At 42.5% G+C, this 18,055-nt stretch overlaps 3 protein-coding genes, 1 long non-coding RNA gene and 1 pseudogene across 5 annotated transcripts in view; 3 read left to right on the top strand and 2 right to left on the bottom strand.

Annotated features, from left to right (window-relative positions):
* LOC144666716 (uncharacterized) overlaps nt 1-1,843 on the top strand; it is a 30,963-nt pseudogene extending 29,120 nt beyond the window's left edge. Inside the window, exon 8 of the transcript XR_013573221.1 lies at nt 262-1,843. The product of XR_013573221.1 is annotated as an uncharacterized LOC144666716 (transcript). The remainder of the gene's footprint in view (nt 1-261) is intronic.
* Nucleotides 1,844-4,563: 2,720 nt separating this feature from the next.
* Nucleotides 4,564-11,968, top strand: LOC144666989 (uncharacterized). Its single transcript, XR_013573261.1, has 3 exons — nt 4,564-4,759; nt 10,662-10,701; nt 11,764-11,968. It is a non-coding gene; the product is annotated as an uncharacterized LOC144666989 (long non-coding RNA).
* On the top strand, nt 4,924-10,645 carry LOC144666515 (uncharacterized). Its single transcript, XM_078527938.1, is given in 3 exon segments — nt 4,924-8,392; nt 8,395-8,776; nt 8,888-10,645. Coding segments are annotated over 3 exon segments (4,956 nt in total). The 5' UTR covers nt 4,924-5,280; the 3' UTR covers nt 10,350-10,645.
* A 27-nt stretch (nt 11,969-11,995) lies between the features above and the next one.
* Nucleotides 11,996-13,516, bottom strand: LOC144666715 (uncharacterized). Its single transcript, XM_078528097.1, has 4 exons — nt 13,044-13,516; nt 12,731-12,971; nt 12,074-12,419; nt 11,996-12,015 (listed from the first exon to the last, which is right to left on the bottom strand). The coding sequence occupies exons 1-4, from the start codon at nt 13,046-13,048 to the stop codon at nt 11,996-11,998; spliced, it is 612 nt and encodes a 203-aa protein (XP_078384223.1). The 5' UTR covers nt 13,049-13,516.
* Nucleotides 13,517-13,694: 178 nt separating this feature from the next.
* LOC144666714 (uncharacterized) lies at nt 13,695-17,853 on the bottom strand. The gene is made up of 6 exons (XM_078528096.1): nt 16,445-17,853; nt 15,701-15,951; nt 15,356-15,541; nt 14,667-15,016; nt 14,190-14,409; nt 13,695-14,102 (listed from the first exon to the last, which is right to left on the bottom strand). The coding sequence occupies exons 2-6, from the start codon at nt 15,857-15,859 to the stop codon at nt 13,695-13,697; spliced, it is 1,323 nt and encodes a 440-aa protein (XP_078384222.1). The 5' UTR covers nt 15,860-15,951; nt 16,445-17,853.
* Between the last annotated feature and the right edge of the window lie 202 nt (nt 17,854-18,055).

Raw genomic sequence — 18,055 nt, 5'->3', positions numbered from 1 at the left:
AATACTCAAGTTTGGGGGTGATGAATGGATTTGAAAATGACTTAATATTAATATAAATATAAATAATATAAATATTAATATGAGAATGAATATAGTTAAAACTCTATTGATTTCATCATACCTTTTTAATAAGAATCCCTGATTAAACATCAACTGTAGAAAAGATAACTCACAAGAGAATAAGAAAACTCTTGTCTCTCAAGAAGCTTCATGGTAATTTTCTTGGAAACCTGACTACAAGATATTCTGTGATTCTTATAGGTGGACATGAATGGAAGGTGGTTGCTGAGAGGCTGGGCTTGACTCCACGAGAGATCCGTTTCCTTGACAACCGAACTCTTAACCCATGTGACGCTGCCCTGGCTTTCATCGCTAATCAAAGGCCCACAAGTGTGGGTGGACTGTACGATGTGTTAAACGAATGTGGCTTGCCCATGTTAGCTGATCTTTTGTAAATGGTCTTCTCAAGCGCATATCGTTTAATTGAGGACATAGATTTTTTTAAAGGGGTTATGTCACCGTATAATTATTTTTGATGCACAAAGCTACCCTTTTTATCAAAAGATCGAACCTCCAAATAAACGTTGACCCTGGTAATAAGGTAACCACTAAAGAAGTAATGATAAAACAAAAAGGTACAATAACTGTTAATGACTGAAACGGATTACAGATGAAACATTTTTGCTAAATTTTTCGAGATGTGCCATTCTGACAAGCGATGTCTAGAAACACGTCTGCGTTCGCACGCTATTTGTGGCATAAAATTAAGTGGGAGTTTTAATGGCTTTCTATGTAACAGAACATAAACATCTAACCGATTGAAGGATGCTCACAACGGCTTCCAGCACTTTCAAACTTTGATTGGTCAGTACTAAATGATAGCAAACAGATGTCCAATCATTGTTGCACAAGTTGTGGTTATTTTCATGACTCACAACTGTAAAAAAAGTGCTCCAAAAAATTTTCTTTAACTTTAAAAAAAGTTGTTTCTTAATTCTTGGTTTTTCAAGTGACATCATCAAAATTGTAAGATTCAGAATCGTGAGACCCCTGACTTTTTATCCTTCACTGGCTATTAGACATCATTAATATATATCTCATTAAAGGTTTTCAGCTCGATACCATTCGCTGTCTTCATAAGATATAACATTTTGAATTTCAGAGTTTTGCGCCACACGACATCAAAATGGACGCCTGAAGGCTATCACGTATAGTTTTATTGTATAAATACCAATTATCCACACAGTTTAGTTTGAATGTAAGGGAATTTGAAGAAGCTCTATTAAGTAATATAATATATTACGTAGTTTTTGTTTCGGTGTACAAAAATACCTTCAATTAAAATTACAAAATATTGTCAAGCCAAGTCTGTACATCTGTGTACAGACAACTTAAAGTAGCAATGGCAAGATATACAGTAAGTCGTTTTTGTTGTTTCAGTGTACAAAATTTCTTTCAGATCGAAAGAAACGTCAAAACAGTAATTTACTGAGGTAAAAACAACAAAGTGGTTAAAATAAACCAAAAAGGAACAAGAATGGTTAAGATTGAAGAAGATTAACACGGATTACAAACGACAAACATTTTGGACTAAAATTTGCAATGTGCGTCATCCGCGAATTAGCTCTTTTAAACAAGAGGAGTAGGCTTGGTTGATAAGAGATTTATTAAACGATTTTATAGTTAATTTAAAGTGGCTGTATAGTGAAAGCTCTAAATAACGAAGTACCAAGGCACTATAAAGTAGAATTGTTATAACAGCGACTCGTTATTTTTGGGGTGTCACTGTGTAAACGTGAATCATTATTTGGAAGCATTCTAATTATAAATAGATGTAATAAATAAATAGGTAATTTTCTTTTTGACGCAAAATCAGAATCTAGGGTACAGTGATAGTTTATTCAAACTGTGTTTATTTGTAAATGCGTGTAAAAGTAAAAGTATCGCGAACAGGGCTTATCTCCTTGGTAAAATATTTTGTAATGTAATTTTTTTTTTATACTTATTTTTTAAATATCTTTTTTTGTAGTCCAATGTTTGCCTTTTTGGACCATGAAAGGCAATGAAGTACCTCACATTAATATTGAGGTGTGGACTGACTGGAGACAGATGTTTCCAGTTTATAATCAAAGCAAGGACATTTATTTTAAGGGTTCCTCACCTTTTCTGCGGCCTCCCGCTCTTGTCCCCCCCCGCTCCTCCTGCTCGCCTGTCCTCCGGCTCGCGCGGGTCCTCCCGCCCTCGCCCCCCGCTCCGCCGGGGCCGGCTGCTGGCCGCTTAAGCTATAGTGTATACGGTGTACACCTAATTGCAGTAACGTTGTCATAGCAAAAAAAGAAAAAAAGGTAAATAGGAATTAATTAGCCTGGTTTCATAACTGGCAGCATTTACAGAAAAATCATGAGTTTCTATCTGCACACTTCGAGTCACTTTTTTATGCTGTAAGGAGATAAATTTAATTATTCGTTTTTGGGGCATTTTGAGGCCATTTGTACGAATAAATTTCATGCATGGGCTAAATTAATTCCTATTTGACTTTTTCCTTTTTCTATGACAACCTTATCGCAATTAGGTGAATGACTAGTACTATTCAAATGGCAATTGTACATAGCGTGAAGTATTTCCTGTACCAATTACATGGGCAAGAGGGGTTCAATTCGACCGTTCGAGTCAATTTTTATCGTAGACATCGACCTTTTTTCCTCGTTTATTTAGTTTTTTAAAAATAAAAAAAGAGAAAAAAAAAAAAAAATAAAAAAAAATTTTAAAAAAAGGAAATTTTCAAAAAAGGGTTTAAAAGCCCGGTTTTAACGCCATTTTATGTAATAAAAGGCGACAAGTTAAAAAACAGAACGTTTTATATAAAGTACAGTTCCTATCAATCTCATTTCATAAAGCCCGCATTTCTTTTAGTCAGCGGCATGCCAGGAACGCGGACTCTGACCAGTCCCAGTTTAAAAGTCTGCGATTAACGGACTTCTGCTCAATTCTGATTGGCTGAATGGAAATGACTGCTCTGCGCCTACTTAAAAATAGGAACTGACCGGAGCCCGCGTTTGTGCTGCTGACCCAAAGAAGAAGCGAGCAGTGGGGACGAGATTGGGTTCCTAGTTTTCTACTGGCCCCCTATGCAAACGACTTTAAGAACGTGACGAGTTTTTCCTTCCCCAATAAGAAAAGTTTTCTTGACGAGCCAAAGAAATTTGTTCTTTAATTCTTGGAAAGGAGGAGTGTAGCGGAAGCCAAATGGTTACTGCACTGGACTCCAGATCGAGTGGTCTGGGTTCTAGCCCAGGCTGGAGAGCTGCGTTGTGTTCTTGGGCAAGACAGTGAAGTGCCTCCCCATATGAACACTCTAGCCTGGTTACCGGGATGAAAAATTTTTGGGAAAAATAGCTTCGCTTTCGCAACAAGGCGGTCAAAATGGCATAATTTTGTTTTGTATGTAATTCCACTTTAGAAGTATGCGAATTTAATTTTTCAGTTAAAGATACAAGCGTCGATAAAACAACAACAGTTGGGAACGATGCAACTTTATGTTTCGCCATTTTGGTGTCGTCTTTGAATCTCAGCCCGGTCAACTGGGTCGAAATTTCCCATATGAACAGATGACAAAATTAAGCCCTTTTACCGGGCTCATATGAAGAGGCCCTTAGGGCCTTCTAATATTAGCTCGGTAATCTGCACGGTGAGAGCGGGACGAACTTTGTCTTCCGTTCATTGGGAAATTTCAGCCCGGTCACCGAGATAAAAGGTTGTGACAGGATCAGCCAGGTGTTAAATTTAACGCTCAAGCATTTGGCCTACGGAAAAGTGTCGGCCATATTTCTCGTTTTCAAGGGGCAATTTCTGAATTTATGAAGAATTCGACGTCAGTCGTGAAATTTCGAATTTCTTCAAATTGGCCCAAATAACCTATATAGTAAGTTATTTTCGAAAATACAATTCAAAGGTTCAGTGGCGCTTTACTTTTTTCAAAATCTAAAAGTTCGAAAACGCCATTTTCGTGTCCGCCCTGTCGCTGCGTTGGCATTCCCGCTCCTCTCGCGATCACATCCTCTGTTCTTTGTGTGTTCATCTCTTCTCTTTCTGCACTGTTGTGGCTCCTGGTCCCGTCCCCTTGACGCTTTACAAAAGCCTTAAAGTTAGCTAACTTTCACACCGCCGAAAGCCCATTGGTACGTAGAATTTGGATACGAAATTAGGATAGACTTAAAGCACATCCTCTGTATTCTTTCATGTTAAAATTTCTATGGCGGCAATACAAAAGTATCTCGTCGAGAATAAGAAACGTGGAGTGTATTTTGGCACTCCGGCCACTCGCAAAGCGACGAAGAATTTTCCCTGTTTTGAACACTCAGTTTACCAAAAACTCACCACCCAAGCTAGACGGAATAATCTAGCACGTCCTCAATATGCTGCCCTCAGATAACATTATTTCATAAGGAACTCACCCTCCAAGTAAAACAGACTAATCTGGCACGTGCTCAATATGCTGCCCTCAGATAATATGAGTTCCATAAGGAACTCACCACAAGTAAAACAAGATAGTCTAGCGGCACGGCGGAAAAACCGCTGATTGGCTGAAATAAACGTCGTCAAAGAGCATGCTCAACCGTTTTCCGCTGACCGCGTGCGGGTGCAATTGAGTTCGAAATACTGTTGGAGTTCAGCCGCGAGGTTTCGACAGTTAGCGTTTTTGCAAGTTTTTACCCTGCTAGAACTTCTGCTTGCCATAGAGATTGTGGATAAAGTAAAGGTAAGAATGCTCGAAATTTTAGTTTGGTTTTATTTCTTTCTTTGAGTCTCATTTGTTGTGCTATTATTTCCTTCGTCAGTTGGATGTTGATGCGTCCCGTTCATTCAGCTACGCGAACCACGTGCTTTGCCTGACTAACTGCACGATTTAATTTTCTAGAGAAATATGTGGTCAACCTTTAGAGACTGGGACTAGCCCGGTCGTCTCATGTCATGTCAAGTAGAGACTGGGACTAGCCCGGTCAAACCTCACGTGTAGTTATTTGTAGTCGTTCATCATTCGGATTTGTTGTGCTCGAATAAATCGTCATTTAACAAGGAAATGGATGAACTCTTATCTATGATGAACGACTACAGCCTTTGGAAACCCACAAGAGAAACATCTCGCGGAAAAATAAGCCATTAACGAGGAAAATCGGCGAACTACAAGACGAAAACGTCGGCGAAACGTAACGGCGGCCATCTTGGATTTTACCGCAAGCGAATTCTTCAATCCCACGCGACCTTCAACAAGCCGAAACGATGCCGAAACACAAGTGCCCCTTCCCCGAGTGTGTCTACGAGACCGGCGACGTCGCAGACGAGCTAGCTGCTGTACTTCTTTCCGTCCATGCGAAAGGAGCCCACACTAGCCCCCCAGCCGACGGCACGTCCACTCAACAAACCGCGAGGATCGAGAAAGTTCGCCGACCTACAATTTCGAGCGCCGGAACGAGCGAAGAGTGGTCATACTTCATGACACGTTGGACGGACTACGCTGAGGCAACAAAGGTACAAGGCAAGGACAAAGTGATCCAACTCCTCGAATGTTGCGAAGAACAACTGAGGAAAGACCTGACACGCAATGCAGGCGGCTCCTTGACCAACAAAACGGAAAAGGAAGTCCTAGAGGCAATTAAAAAGCTCGCAGTCAGAGAAGAAAACGCCATGGTGGCCAGGGTCCAACTGCACAACATGAGGCAAGATAGAGATGAGACGATAAGGAACTTCTGTGCCCGCCTCCGCGGCCAAGCCGGTGTATGTAAATTTCTCGTCAAGTGCCCTGATTGTGACAAAGACGTCAACTTCACGGAAAACGTCCTTCGAGATGTCATCACCCGAGGCCTGGTGGATGATGAAATCCAATTAGACCTGCTCGGGGAGAAACATCAAGACATGACATTGGAAGAAGTTTTACAATATGTGGAGGCCAAAGAGTCTGGCAAGCGGTCGGCAGGGCGCCTCCTTCACACCCAAGGCGCGGAGGCAATGCGAAGTCAATACCGCAAGCAGCAGAACCCCAGTCAAAAGCTTCATGACAAGCCTAACAACAAACTCAACAGCGAGCCCTGTCATTACTGCGGTAAACTAGGCCATGGCCACAAAACCTCCGCCAAAATACGAAAGCAAGAGTGCCCGGCTTTCGGCACCATTTGTCGACTATGTGGCCGCCAGAACCACTTTGCGACTGTATGCCAGAGCACCAACAAGCTGCCCCAGCCAGGATTGCCAAACACCGCCAGCACAAACAGACAAGCTGAAGGTGCCATCTTCGACAGCCTATGCAGCGTCGCCTGCGGAGACCATGAGGCCACCTACGGTATTGCTTTGGACCATCACCTATACAACGACATGAATGATTGCTGGGTCCGACGAGCATCAAAGCCACAGCCACACATCTCGCTTAACGTCTCCATTCACCCACAAGACTATGAAGCTCTAGGATACAAACCAGTCACCACGACACTCAAGTCCATACAGCTACCCGCCATGGCAGACACAGGCTGCCAAAGCTGCCTGGTCAGCTTGAGCATCATCCGCCGCCTCGGATTAAGCGAAGCAGACCTAATCCCTGTCACCACACGTATGCGTGCAGCCAACAACAGCGGCATAAGTATCCTCGGTGCGGTGATCCTACGACTGACAGGCACAACCACACCCGAACAGCACCTTGCAACAAGGCAGATTGCATACGTCGCCAACGAGTCAGACCGCCTATTCATAAGCCGGGAGACCTGTCAAGACCTGGGAATCATTTCAGAAAGATTTCCCACCATAGGAGAGACACATTCCCCTCAACACAACCACACCGCCACCACGTCAGTTGGATCAGCAGACGAAACATGCCAACAGCCCAAACCACAGGCATGTGGCTGCCCGCAGCGCCAGGCACCACCCCCTAAGCCGACTGCGCTCCCCTTCCCAGCAACAGAGACCAACCGGGAACTCCTACAAGATTGGCTACTCAACTATTACAAGTCCAGCACATTCAACACATGTGAACATCAACAGCTCCCCCTTATGGACGGTCCCCCCATGCGACTCATGGTGGACCCAGATGCAGAGCCTGTGGCCCATCACACCCCAATCCCTGTCCCACTCCACTGGCAAGAGGCAGTCAAAGCTGGCCTCGACCAGGACGTTGCCCTCGGCGTCTTAGAACCCGTACCAGTCGGAGAGCCAGTGACATGGTGCCACCGCATGGTCGCGTGTCCGAAAAAGAATGGCAAACCACGTCGCACAGTAGACTTCCAGTCACTCAACCTCCATGCTACACGCGAGACCCACCACACTCAGAGCCCATTCCACCAAGCACGCTCGGTACCCCACAACAAGAAAAAAACAGTGTTTGACTGCTGGAATGGATATCACAGCGTTCCCCTACACAAAGCCGACCGCCACCTCACCACCTTCATCACTCCATGGGGACGGTACCAATACAACACCGCCCCCCAGGGATACATCGCGTCTGGGGACGGGTACTCTCGAAGATTTGAAGAGATTGTCTCCCACATCCCTGATAAGACCAAATGTATCGATGACACCCTACTATGGGCAGATGACATCACCAGCAGTTTCCACCAAGCGGTCAACTGGCTTGACATATGCGGAAGGCACGGCATAACCCTCAACCCTGACAAGTTTACCTTTGCAGCCGACACAGTTGAGTTCGCAGGGTTTGAGATCACCCCGGACAGTGTGCGCCCATGTGCAAAGTACCTTGATGCCATTCGCCACTTCCCAACCCCAAGCAGCATCACTGACATGCGCTCTTGGTTCGGCTTGGTCAACCAAGTATCATATGCCTTTGCAGCAACCGAACGCATGCTTCCATTCCGTGAGTCACTGAAACCTGGGACTCCATTCCTGTGGAACGATGAACTCAACCGACTATTCGAAGAGTCTAAACTAGCTATCATCTCCGACATCGAAGACAGCGTCCGCATCTTTGACAAGTCGAAGCCAACGTGTCTGGCCACCGATTGGTCAAAAACTGGCATTGGCTACTGGCTATTCCAGAAGCACTGCAAGTGCCCATCAACAGAGCCCTTTTGCTGCCGCAGCGGCTGGAAAGTAACACTAGTGGGTAGTCGCTTCACCCATTCAGCAGAGTCACGCTACGCCCCAATAGAAGGCGAAGCCTTAGCCGTCGCGGATGCCCTTGACAAGGCGCGTTTCTGCGTCCTTGGCTGCAGTAACCTGATAATCGCGGTTGACCACAAGCCCCTCCTCAAGGTATTAGGCGACCGATCCCTCGATGAAATATCAAACAGTCGCCTCAGAAACGTAAAGGAGAAGACACTTCGGTACAAGTTCCGGATGGTCCACATCCCCGGAGTACGACACAAGGCAGCCGACGCCATCTCAAGGCACCCACTGGCCCCACAAACCCTGACATCCTTACCCTGCCGGATGATATAGCAGATATAGACATTTCAACCATCCAATATTCAGCAAGCCTCATCGGACATCCCTTCCTGGCAAGTCTCCGAACCGAAGGACTGCCCCAAGAATCCTGTTCTTACGACATTGAGAATGAACTGATCTACTCAGCCTCATCTACACTAAGCAACATGGCGGTCACCTGGGAACGTGTCAAGCTAGCAACCAGCAGCGACCCAGACCTCCACATCCTGACCACCACCATTGAATCAGGATTCCCGGAGTTCAAGCACCAGCTCCCACCTGCCCTCCAGGAATATCACAGATTCCGCAAACACCTGCACACTGTTGATGGTGTCATCCTCTACAAAGACCGAATTAATAATAATCATTTCTATAGCGCTATTTAGCTAGTCTTTCATAGCGCTTTACAATCACTATGCTAAAATATAAAAATAAAATATAAAAATACCTAACTAAATTAATCTATTGTCATCCCCACCTCCCTCCGAGAGTTGATCCTGACTGTACTACACTCTGCCCATCAAGGGGTGACATCAATGACTGCCAGAGCAGAGTCGACCGTATTCTGGCCCGGTATCACCTCTGCCATCACAGCACTACGAGAGCGCTGCTCTCACTGCAACCGCATGACACCGTCACAGCCCAGCGCCCCACCATACCCCCCAGTGGCACCAGCATACCCATTCCAATGCATTTGTGCTGATTATTTTCAGCACAAAGGCGTCAATTACCTACTCATAGTGGACAGATACTCCAACTGGCCCATCGTTGAAAGAGGACGCGAAGGCTCTGCTGGCCTGATCGAATGCCTCAGACGTACCTTTGCCACATACGGCATCCCAGACGAATGCGCCACTGATGGAGGACCACCGTTCAGTGCACACGCCACCCAGCAGCTTTTGAAAGACTGGGGGGTACACCATCGCCTCTCGTCCGTTGCATTCCCACACTCCAACTGCAGGGCTGGGATAGGGGTGAAAACCGTCAAGAGGCTAATCACGAATAACACAGACCCACAAGGCAACCTTAACACCAACGCATTCCAGCAGGCCATCTTGCAGTACCGTAACACCCCCAACCCAAACACCAAGCTATCCCCTGCACAATGTGTCTTCGGAAGACCTATCAAAGATTTCATACCTGTCATCCCTGGGCGCTACATCCCACACCCAACATGGCGTGACACCCTTGCTTTGAGGGAAGACGCCCTGAGAAACCGCCACATGCAAGCATCAGAGAGGTGGGGTGAGCACACCAAAAGGCTCCCTCCCCTAGCTGTAGGGGACCATGTCAGAATCCAGAACCAGACCGGACCCCACCCAACGCGGTGGGACAAGACAGGGGTCATCACGGAAGTGAAACAATTCGACCAATACATCACACGTGTTGATGGCTCTGGAAGAATGACACTCAGAAACCGCAAATTCCTCCGCAAGTATGTACCAGTCCAGGCCAGACCCCCACCTCGCCTACTAAGTGATGATCTCAGACCTGCAGGTACAACAGTCAAGGCCACACCCTCCACACCAAGACCCCCGACCCCGACAAAGCAGCCTACCAATGCAGCCGAACCACCAAACCCAGCAGCCCTGAGCCACAAAAGCAGGGATTTGCGCGATACACCACAACCCCCTGGAACAGAACCACAACCGGCCGCTACCTCAGGACCAGTTTTACCTGAAGCAACCCCAGCACCAGTTTTGCCCGAAGCAACCCCAGTTTTACCTGAAGCAACCCCAGCACCAGTTTTGCCCGAAGCAACCCCAGTTTTACCTGAAGCAACCCCAGCATCAGTTTTGCCTGAAGCAACCCCAGCACCAGTTTTGCCTGAAGCCAGCCCAGCCACAGGCCCCGCAGAGAAGAAAGTCCCCTTAGCTTTACGGAGGCTCAGGGACTACAACAAGAAAGGAAAACTTGAACTATGAACTTGAACTATGCACACTGTTATATATACCCCGTTGTTTTGTTATATTATCAGTCTTTACCGACAACTCTATGCACTGTTAAAATTGCAAGGAACACTAAAGACTTGGGGGGAGAAAGAGAAATATGTGGTCAACCTTTAGAGACTGGGACTAGCCCGGTCGTCTCATGTCATGTCAAGTAGAGACTGGGACTAGCCCGGTCAAACCTCACGTGTAGTTATTTGTAGTCGTTCATCATTCGGATTTGTTGTGCTCGAATAAATCGTCATTTAACAAGGAAATGGATGAACTCTTATCTATTTTCTGCTACAGGAATTGATGAATAGATGACTTGAAACGTTAGAGTTAAGCGGTAAGCATACTAGTAGTTAATCTTTCATCGCTATATTAAAGCTTTGAGCTGGAAAATTTATGTTTGTAGGCAGTATTTTTATCATCCAGTTCGTAAGGTTATGTAAGCTTATGCGCCATTTACCCATCGCTGGTGTGCTTATATTTTTCTTTGCAGTTTTAGACTTTGGAGAATGTAGATTTTGTCCGAAATTTTCTTATTCAATCATTTGAAATTCCTTATACGTCTAAACTCTCTTCTGGGAAGGAAACGGTTTGGTTTCACTCCACCATGTTAAATTAACAAGCTTATAATCTTACAAAAAGCTTCGGAGTGAATATTTGTCGAGAAACAAATGTTTAAAGTGAGCCCTTTCTTTCTCCGTTCAAAGATTGTCTGGTCTCTTGTCCAACTGCAAATGGGGTTTAAAAATTGCACAGAGTAGAAAAAGAACTTTATTTACGTGTGTTATTGTGTACAACATTGCATTTATGTACATTGCATTTGCTGTTGTTATTTTTTTTGGAGTTTTAAGAATCCAGGGCAAATTAAGTTCTATTGTTTTGTACTATAAATGAAAATACACCTGGATTAATTTTTGTAAATAGACCTAAAGATATTGACATTAAATGTCTGGCAATCAGTCCTTTCTCAAGATCAATCACTGTACATAGCTGTCACAGAGTTAAAATTACATTGACCCACCTATAAAATGATGTCAAGATACATGTAAGATATTTACAAGTTTATCTAAAATATAACTGCAGATAATTTGTTTCTAGTGCTTTGACTAGACCCATTCTATTTGAACTTCAACTTGATAAATATTTTTACAGCTATGCTTAATGAAAACTGTAACATGATTTGCAGTCTTCTGGCAATACAGTAGTAAGAATGTATGTACACTGTATAGCTCCAAAGAAATGGAACTGACTGTTAAACAATGATTTGTTTATTACACTTATTAAGATCAAGTTGTTGTGGTGTTAGTTTAAGTCTTAAAATCCAATTATATGACAAGAAAAGCAAATGGGATTGTAAGACCAGTTTTTCATTGTTGCTCTTTCCATTTACACTTGACAGGAAAACGCCAACTATCTATGGGTGACTTGATGTTGAGTTAGCCCCCCTTTGGTCTTGCAGACTCGGCCACATGTGATACACACATGACCAGTGTCAACATTTGCTGGTGTTGCTTCTGTATTGCTGGAGATTGCAGGTTTTGATTTCCTGTTACTGAACTTGAATAACTGTGCTAGTGGTATGTGCTGGAGTGTTTCCTTGGCTTTAAGAAGTACATGTATCTTCTGATCTGTCATGACATTCTTGCCTTCACTGTCATCATCATCTGAGTCACTGTCATCATCATTGTCATCTCCGTCATTGCCATCACCACTTGGTTCTTCTCCATCGTCATCATCACCCACTAATCCTTTATTGAAGCTGCTAGCAAGTTCCTGAACTCTTTGAGGAAGCTTTGCAGTACAAATTGGACAGCAAGCCTTGTTTGGCATTGAATACCCATGACCACTGAAATGTGTGGATTCACCAAGACAAGCTTTATGAAATGTGTGGCTACAGTTGAGTCGTTGAACTGGTAGATCGACACTGTCAACATCTGCTCTGCAGTCTGCTGCATCACAGGCTATCAAAGGATCTGGCTCCAGTCCACTCCATGCATAGCCTAAAGGCAAGCTTCTCTGATCAACAGTGGCATCAAGAGAAGGAAGGTAATATGGCTAGAGAGAAGAGCAGTGTTAATTGCATATTATTTTTGCTTAGTTAGGTACCTTTGCATGCCTAGAATGATGTGAAGTTTTGTGCACAAGGTGCTACGTTTTTAGGCTGTTTGGGATTTTGAGGGATCATGGAGATTACTGTTCATATGATTTTGCTATTTTGGTTGACTTTTGAGTCTAAAAAAATGTACACAAATGCTAGATAGGATCAAGAAAAGGCTGAAAGCAGGCCTTGTTATTAGGATACAATGTACATGAAGGTAAAAGTTTGTGTGTTTGATTATACAGTGGTGTAAACCTTTTATTTTTACCTGGTACTTACGGCGTCCTTTTGGTATTTTTGCAGAGCTACCCAAGTTTTGCCTCACTGAGTCAAACAAGTCAAGGAGAAACTCAGCGGCTCGATTTGACAACAATTGAAGGTTTCGAACACCTCTTCCCCTGTGATTTGCAAGGAGGAACCAGGTACAGAAATCCTCTTCAAATCTGTTCATATTAAGGGCCTTTGCAGCTTCTTGAATTTGGGCAGCGGTTGCATTGGGAGGAATCGATCTGATGAAAGAAAATCTTGAGTTTAAGTATTGCATATAGGGTACAAACATGTATGTATATATGAATTTTTACATCATTGTGTATTAGACCATTGTGATGCAAGCATCCAACTACAAGTATAAGTACTAGTAAATTGAATGTGAATGCCACAAGAGCTCATTTTGTAGGGTCTTTGTTTCTTTTTGCCTGCTCTGTTCTTTCAGTATTTTAAGTTTGTAATGCAAGGGCATTTGGTGCTGCTTGTCAGGGAGGCATTCATAACAATGAATTTGTCAACTCATATTTTTAAAAATTATTTTTATATATGAAATGGAAGGTTAAGAACCCCATTATTTTTTTAAGAGAGTAATTGAATTTTTTTAACATGTCTTGAAACTGTAAAACAGAGAATGGTATTGTTGGCAATCTGACATAACAGTATTCACTAAAATACATTAATATTTATTATAGTAGGATTATTTTTAACACAACTTTGTTAAATCAGTTGCTTTGAAAGGATGAGTTCAATATCTATCAGCTTTTGAACTGATTTTATTTTGTATTATTCTTTTCTGTAGATGTTACATGTACCTCCGAAGAAGTGAATGAAACACTTCCACTTTTTTCTCTGTCAGCTCATTAAGGGAGTGTTCTAGGAGTTGTTGTTAAATTGGCAATGGCCAAACTCTTATGATGGATAAGGTCACTGAGTTGGCACAGTGTGGCTTTGTCGTATTGGCGCCTTCATTGGACAATGAACATTAGTGACAACCGCACCATGGCATGGAGCCACTTTGCTTGGTCTCCCCCTCTGAAAATGACGCTGTAAAAGTAAAACACCAGTGGAACCAGTTCGTCGAGAAGAAATATCAGCATCACATACTCTGGGTCTTTGCACTGTCCAAAAGCTGTCAGAACAGTAGTTTTTATCATCAGCCATCCACCAAATGCAGCAGAAATAAGTGTTGAAATGCGGTACGGTTTTGGCTTCTTTGGCAGCACCTTTCTTTGGCCGAACAAGTACTTGTGCAGTTCTTCAAAGAAACAGCGGAAGTTTGTGACAACATCTTCTTGCGCATTCAGGTAGATGTGAAAGGGCCCTTGCCATGGTACAATGGACAGGAGGAAATAAGGATCAACACTGGGCCTCAACTGTTGGGTAAGGAAACAATACTCGTGTCAAACTTTAAAAATTGGAAAAGGTGACATGGTTGATGAATATAAAGTTTTAAGGCATACCTGGCAAATAATTTTCTTGTTGTAGTACCAAGTTGGCCAGTCACCAGATAAAAACAGCAGGTTGTTTTCCATGTACTCCTGTAGTGAAGGGCACACTTCAGTGATGTGATTTATGGCACTCCTGTAGTTACCCATACTCTTCAGGTTCTGTTCAAATTCATCAACCAGCCAAGTGTTGGTCAGCAAATCCAGTTCATGCCTGGCCTCATCGGTGTACACTCTATAAGGCAGCATTATTGTAGTAGTATTATATAATGTTCCTTAAAATTGTATAGCCCCTTGAGTGAATTAAACTTGACTCGTATGAAACGGAAACAAAAACTACACCTTGGAATTTGGACTTAAACTTGATTGTTATAGAAACCAAGATAGGATATTGAGTTTCTGTATTCGCTTGACCTTAAAAAGGAAACACAGTGAGTGAATTATAGTAGGTTGGTGGACTAAATAAAATGCAAAGTCTTGAGTATTTCTAACCTTAGTTCTACAATGCTTTTGTTTACACATGCCATGTTGAATTTGCAATACTCTTCCGGCAGGGTATCCAGGTAGCTGAACATGAAAAAATCTGGAAGATATTCACTGAAGAGCTGGTTTACTTTATCTCCGTTGATCCCACCCCTGCAATTAACAAGTCCTCTCCCAGGCACACGAACAAGTACATTTTGATGTATCATTGGATTTCCCTTGATGGCAGGAAGAGACTGCTGGCTATCAACAACTGCTGTACACATATGCAAACTGGTACTGAGATCTGTCTGTTTCGGGTCCTTAATTGAATGGATACGATGGAAATCGTCAATAATCAACAGTAGAAACTTGTTGTCCTGTTGAAAAAAGAAACAAGTGATTCAAGAAATGATTAGCTGTACTTAACATTGCTGCATCGTATGTGTACATTTTGGTCTCAAGAAAAGACAACGCACATTCCAATCTTGATATTCATGTTAGTGTAGTTGGCAATTTACATGTATTTTTGTCTATACATGTACAAATGTAAACTTTGTTTCAATTTTATACCTTATAACATGAGCATTAGATCCGGTGTTACAAAGATAATTTTCTTGAACAAATATAAATCCATTCTTGCTCATGTAAATGTTATAAGGTCTGGTACATGTTCCATGTAATTACTGAGAGTTATTTATATGTATTTTACTTTTTACCTTTATGGCAGTTTTAATGATTGTATTAGTGCTGCTACTGCTTTTCATTGCTCTGGTCTTCTTGTGATTTAACACACTTCTGGGGTGTGTACTAAACCCCAGTAGACTCCCAGCTGTCAAGGAATCATCACTGGCACCATGAAAGGATAGGTGGACACCACAGTCTTGTTGCAATGTGTTATTTTTCTGTACAATTTAAATTGTAAAAGAAGAAATTAGGCATAATAAGCTGGCCTTACTTCGTCTTACTTCCTGATATTTCTGAGGGGAGTGGGCCATAGTACAGCTACACACACTGTACCTAATTATAACAGCTTTTGTACCAAAAGTGCATTATCAACTTACTTGATTTCTAAAATATGACAACTGATGCAACATTGCAACAACTCGTTGCCTTTGAGTGTGTTCCCTGCGTTGTGACATTTTTCCTTTTTCGTCGTTTCTGATGACTTGTAGAAGGTCATGAAACAAACCAGGTGCATTCTTGTGGCAAAACATTTCCATAACATCCGGGTTGTAGAGCTTTGCTCCTCCGGTCTCGTAATGTCTTGTAAGTTGTTTATGGAATGTATGAAATTTCTCATGGAAAGGTGTCTCTGAAAAACAAGTTCAACTAATTTAATAATGACATAATGTTTTTCCTCTTCTGGGAAAATTATTTTAGAGTTAATAGATAATTACTTCGGCTCACAGCATTATTGGGAACCTGGTATATACGTAATATGCCCAATAATGTTGTGATCCGAAGTAATATCTATTAGAGTGATTTTACTTCAACCGTGAAATAGTTACTACTCAAATAGATACTATTAGACACTTATTCCATTGTTTTCTTTTGTATAGTTTTCACTATTTAGCAGTAATTGTTAGATGTTGTTTCCCGGGTTGAATAAAATCACTCTATTATTATTGGACCTCCTAAAACCTTATTTTTTCTCTCACTACATTGACAATTTCAGTCCCTTCCACACTGATGTTTGGGTTCATGGCTTCAATCGTCGACATATCGCAGAGAGAAAATAATACAATTTCAGGAGGGTCAGTAATTTTTTAACTGTAGTGCATTGTTATATTAAAAAAGCCAAATACCGTGACTTTGTTGTTCGCAGCAATGTGCTCTTAATTCTTCATTTTCTTTCTGTAAACTGGCAATTATTTGTTTTGCTTCAGCTTACTGATCCCATGAATCTGTAGTCTGGGAGGTCCTATCTTGGACTTGTACCATGTTCAAGGGCATGTCAGAATTCTTCTAAAATAAACAAATGGGAGAAGAGTCACATCTGAGTTGTAACAGAGTACAATGTTCAAATGAAAACAGAACAAGTTTGGTGTGTACCTTTCTCTTGGGTGGTTTGTAGAGTGCATGTTTGGTAACCTCGGGGTCCTGGTCCATAAATTCAAGGTGTTGCTTGCACAGAAACGTCCCACCATTGTACCGAGGCATCTCGGTCAAAACATTGATTAGCCTCTTCGGACATGGCGAATAATACGAGTTGTTAAAGGTACAAGATTTATCCTGAAAGCAGCAACTTGTTTGATTTTGTGTTGCAAATCGTTTTGCATGGTTTCGACAAAGCCAAATTGATCTCGTGAGGCCACAAATAAATGCCTCCTGGCCTGTAATTTTACCAGTACAGTACCGGAGCATTGATCGAAGTCGCTTCGTAAGCGAGAGCTGTACTCGCACAAATTTTCCATTTCAAATTACTCATCCCATTATAGCAATTGTAAATTGTCGACAGTCAAATTTAAAGGGATATTTTTGCCGGCTTTTTTAAAAAATTGACGGTTACAGACGCCGCTTTTGGCGAGAAAATGAAGAACACCCGTGGCAGGCCGCGGCAATTTCCCGCGAGGCTTGGGAAATTCTGCTTTCAACTTCGAACGATCAAGAAATATGGCAGCAAATGCAAAAGAGAAGCGTTTTCAAACTACAGACTGAGTGTCGATGATATGGACTTGCCTTGGGCTTCCATTGTAAGTAACTGCTAATAAAGTTGTTCATATCATGAACCGTTGCATTGTTCAGATGGCTTCTTCGAAGGCGATGGCGGCGTACGATGTTGTTCTTCGAACCTTACCGACGGAAAGAAATATGGAGCTGTATCTTTTCGCCTTTCACAATTTTATTTCGCCTTTGATATTTTGATCCCCTATATCTAACGTTTGTTTACGTAAATTTATAGCCTTAAGTAACCATGAACGGCCTTAAGTTTTGATATTTTGTGTTGCGTGCTGACCGTCGAGAACTAGCAGTTAAGTCAAGTATGGTCCCCAGTTCCGAGGAAGGATAGAGGCCCTTATTGTCAGGCAATAGTTATAAAAATTACTATACCCCTTTTTAAGGAGTTTTAATTTTAGAATATGGAATTTCTTTAACATTTCTTGCGCTATATGCGGAGTTATAGAAGCGCAAATTTCGTAAATTTTCCCGGCTTTTATGAGCCGCTCAGCATGGGTCAGCGGATAACAATAATACCCGCGAAAAGGACAGCCAATCAGCGGTTTTTCCGCCGTGTCTAGTCTAGCATGAGGGCAATATGCCGACGTCAGATAACATGAGTTCCATAAGAAACTCACCATCCACGTAAGAAAGAGCAATCTAGTACTAGATCAATATGTTGCCCTCAGATGACATGAGTTCCAAAAGGAACTCACGACCTAAGTAGGACAGAATATTCTAGCACGAGGTCGATTTGC

This window comes from Oculina patagonica, chromosome 9 (assembly GCF_052425735.1).
Source record: "Oculina patagonica isolate OP01 chromosome 9, crgOcupat, whole genome shotgun sequence".
Lineage (NCBI taxonomy): Eukaryota > Metazoa > Cnidaria > Anthozoa > Scleractinia > Oculinidae > Oculina > Oculina patagonica.
The sequence above is the reverse complement of the archived record's forward strand: the minus strand, read 5'-3'. Positions and strand labels throughout refer to the sequence as shown.

Excerpts from the sequence above, each read along its gene's own strand:
- LOC144666715 (XM_078528097.1), bottom strand. Across the intron at positions 12,420-12,730 it reads AAGGACGCCGTAAGTACCAG|CCATATTACCTTCCTTCTCT; the intron begins GTAAAAATAAAA and ends TCTTCTCTCTAG. Across the intron at positions 12,016-12,073 it reads CGATGGAGAAGAACCAAGTG|TGAAGGCAAGAATGTCATGA; the intron begins GTGATGGCAATG and ends TGATGATGACAG.
- LOC144666714 (XM_078528096.1), bottom strand. The coding sequence starts at position 15,859 with ATGGAAATGTTTTGCCACAAGAATGCACCTGGTTTGTTTCATGACCTT. Across the intron at positions 15,542-15,700 it reads TGTCATATTTTAGAAATCAA|AAAAATAACACATTGCAACA; the intron begins GTAAGTTGATAA and ends TAAATTGTACAG. Across the intron at positions 14,103-14,189 it reads ACAAGAAAATTATTTGCCAG|TTGAGGCCCAGTGTTGATCC; the intron begins GTATGCCTTAAA and ends CTTACCCAACAG.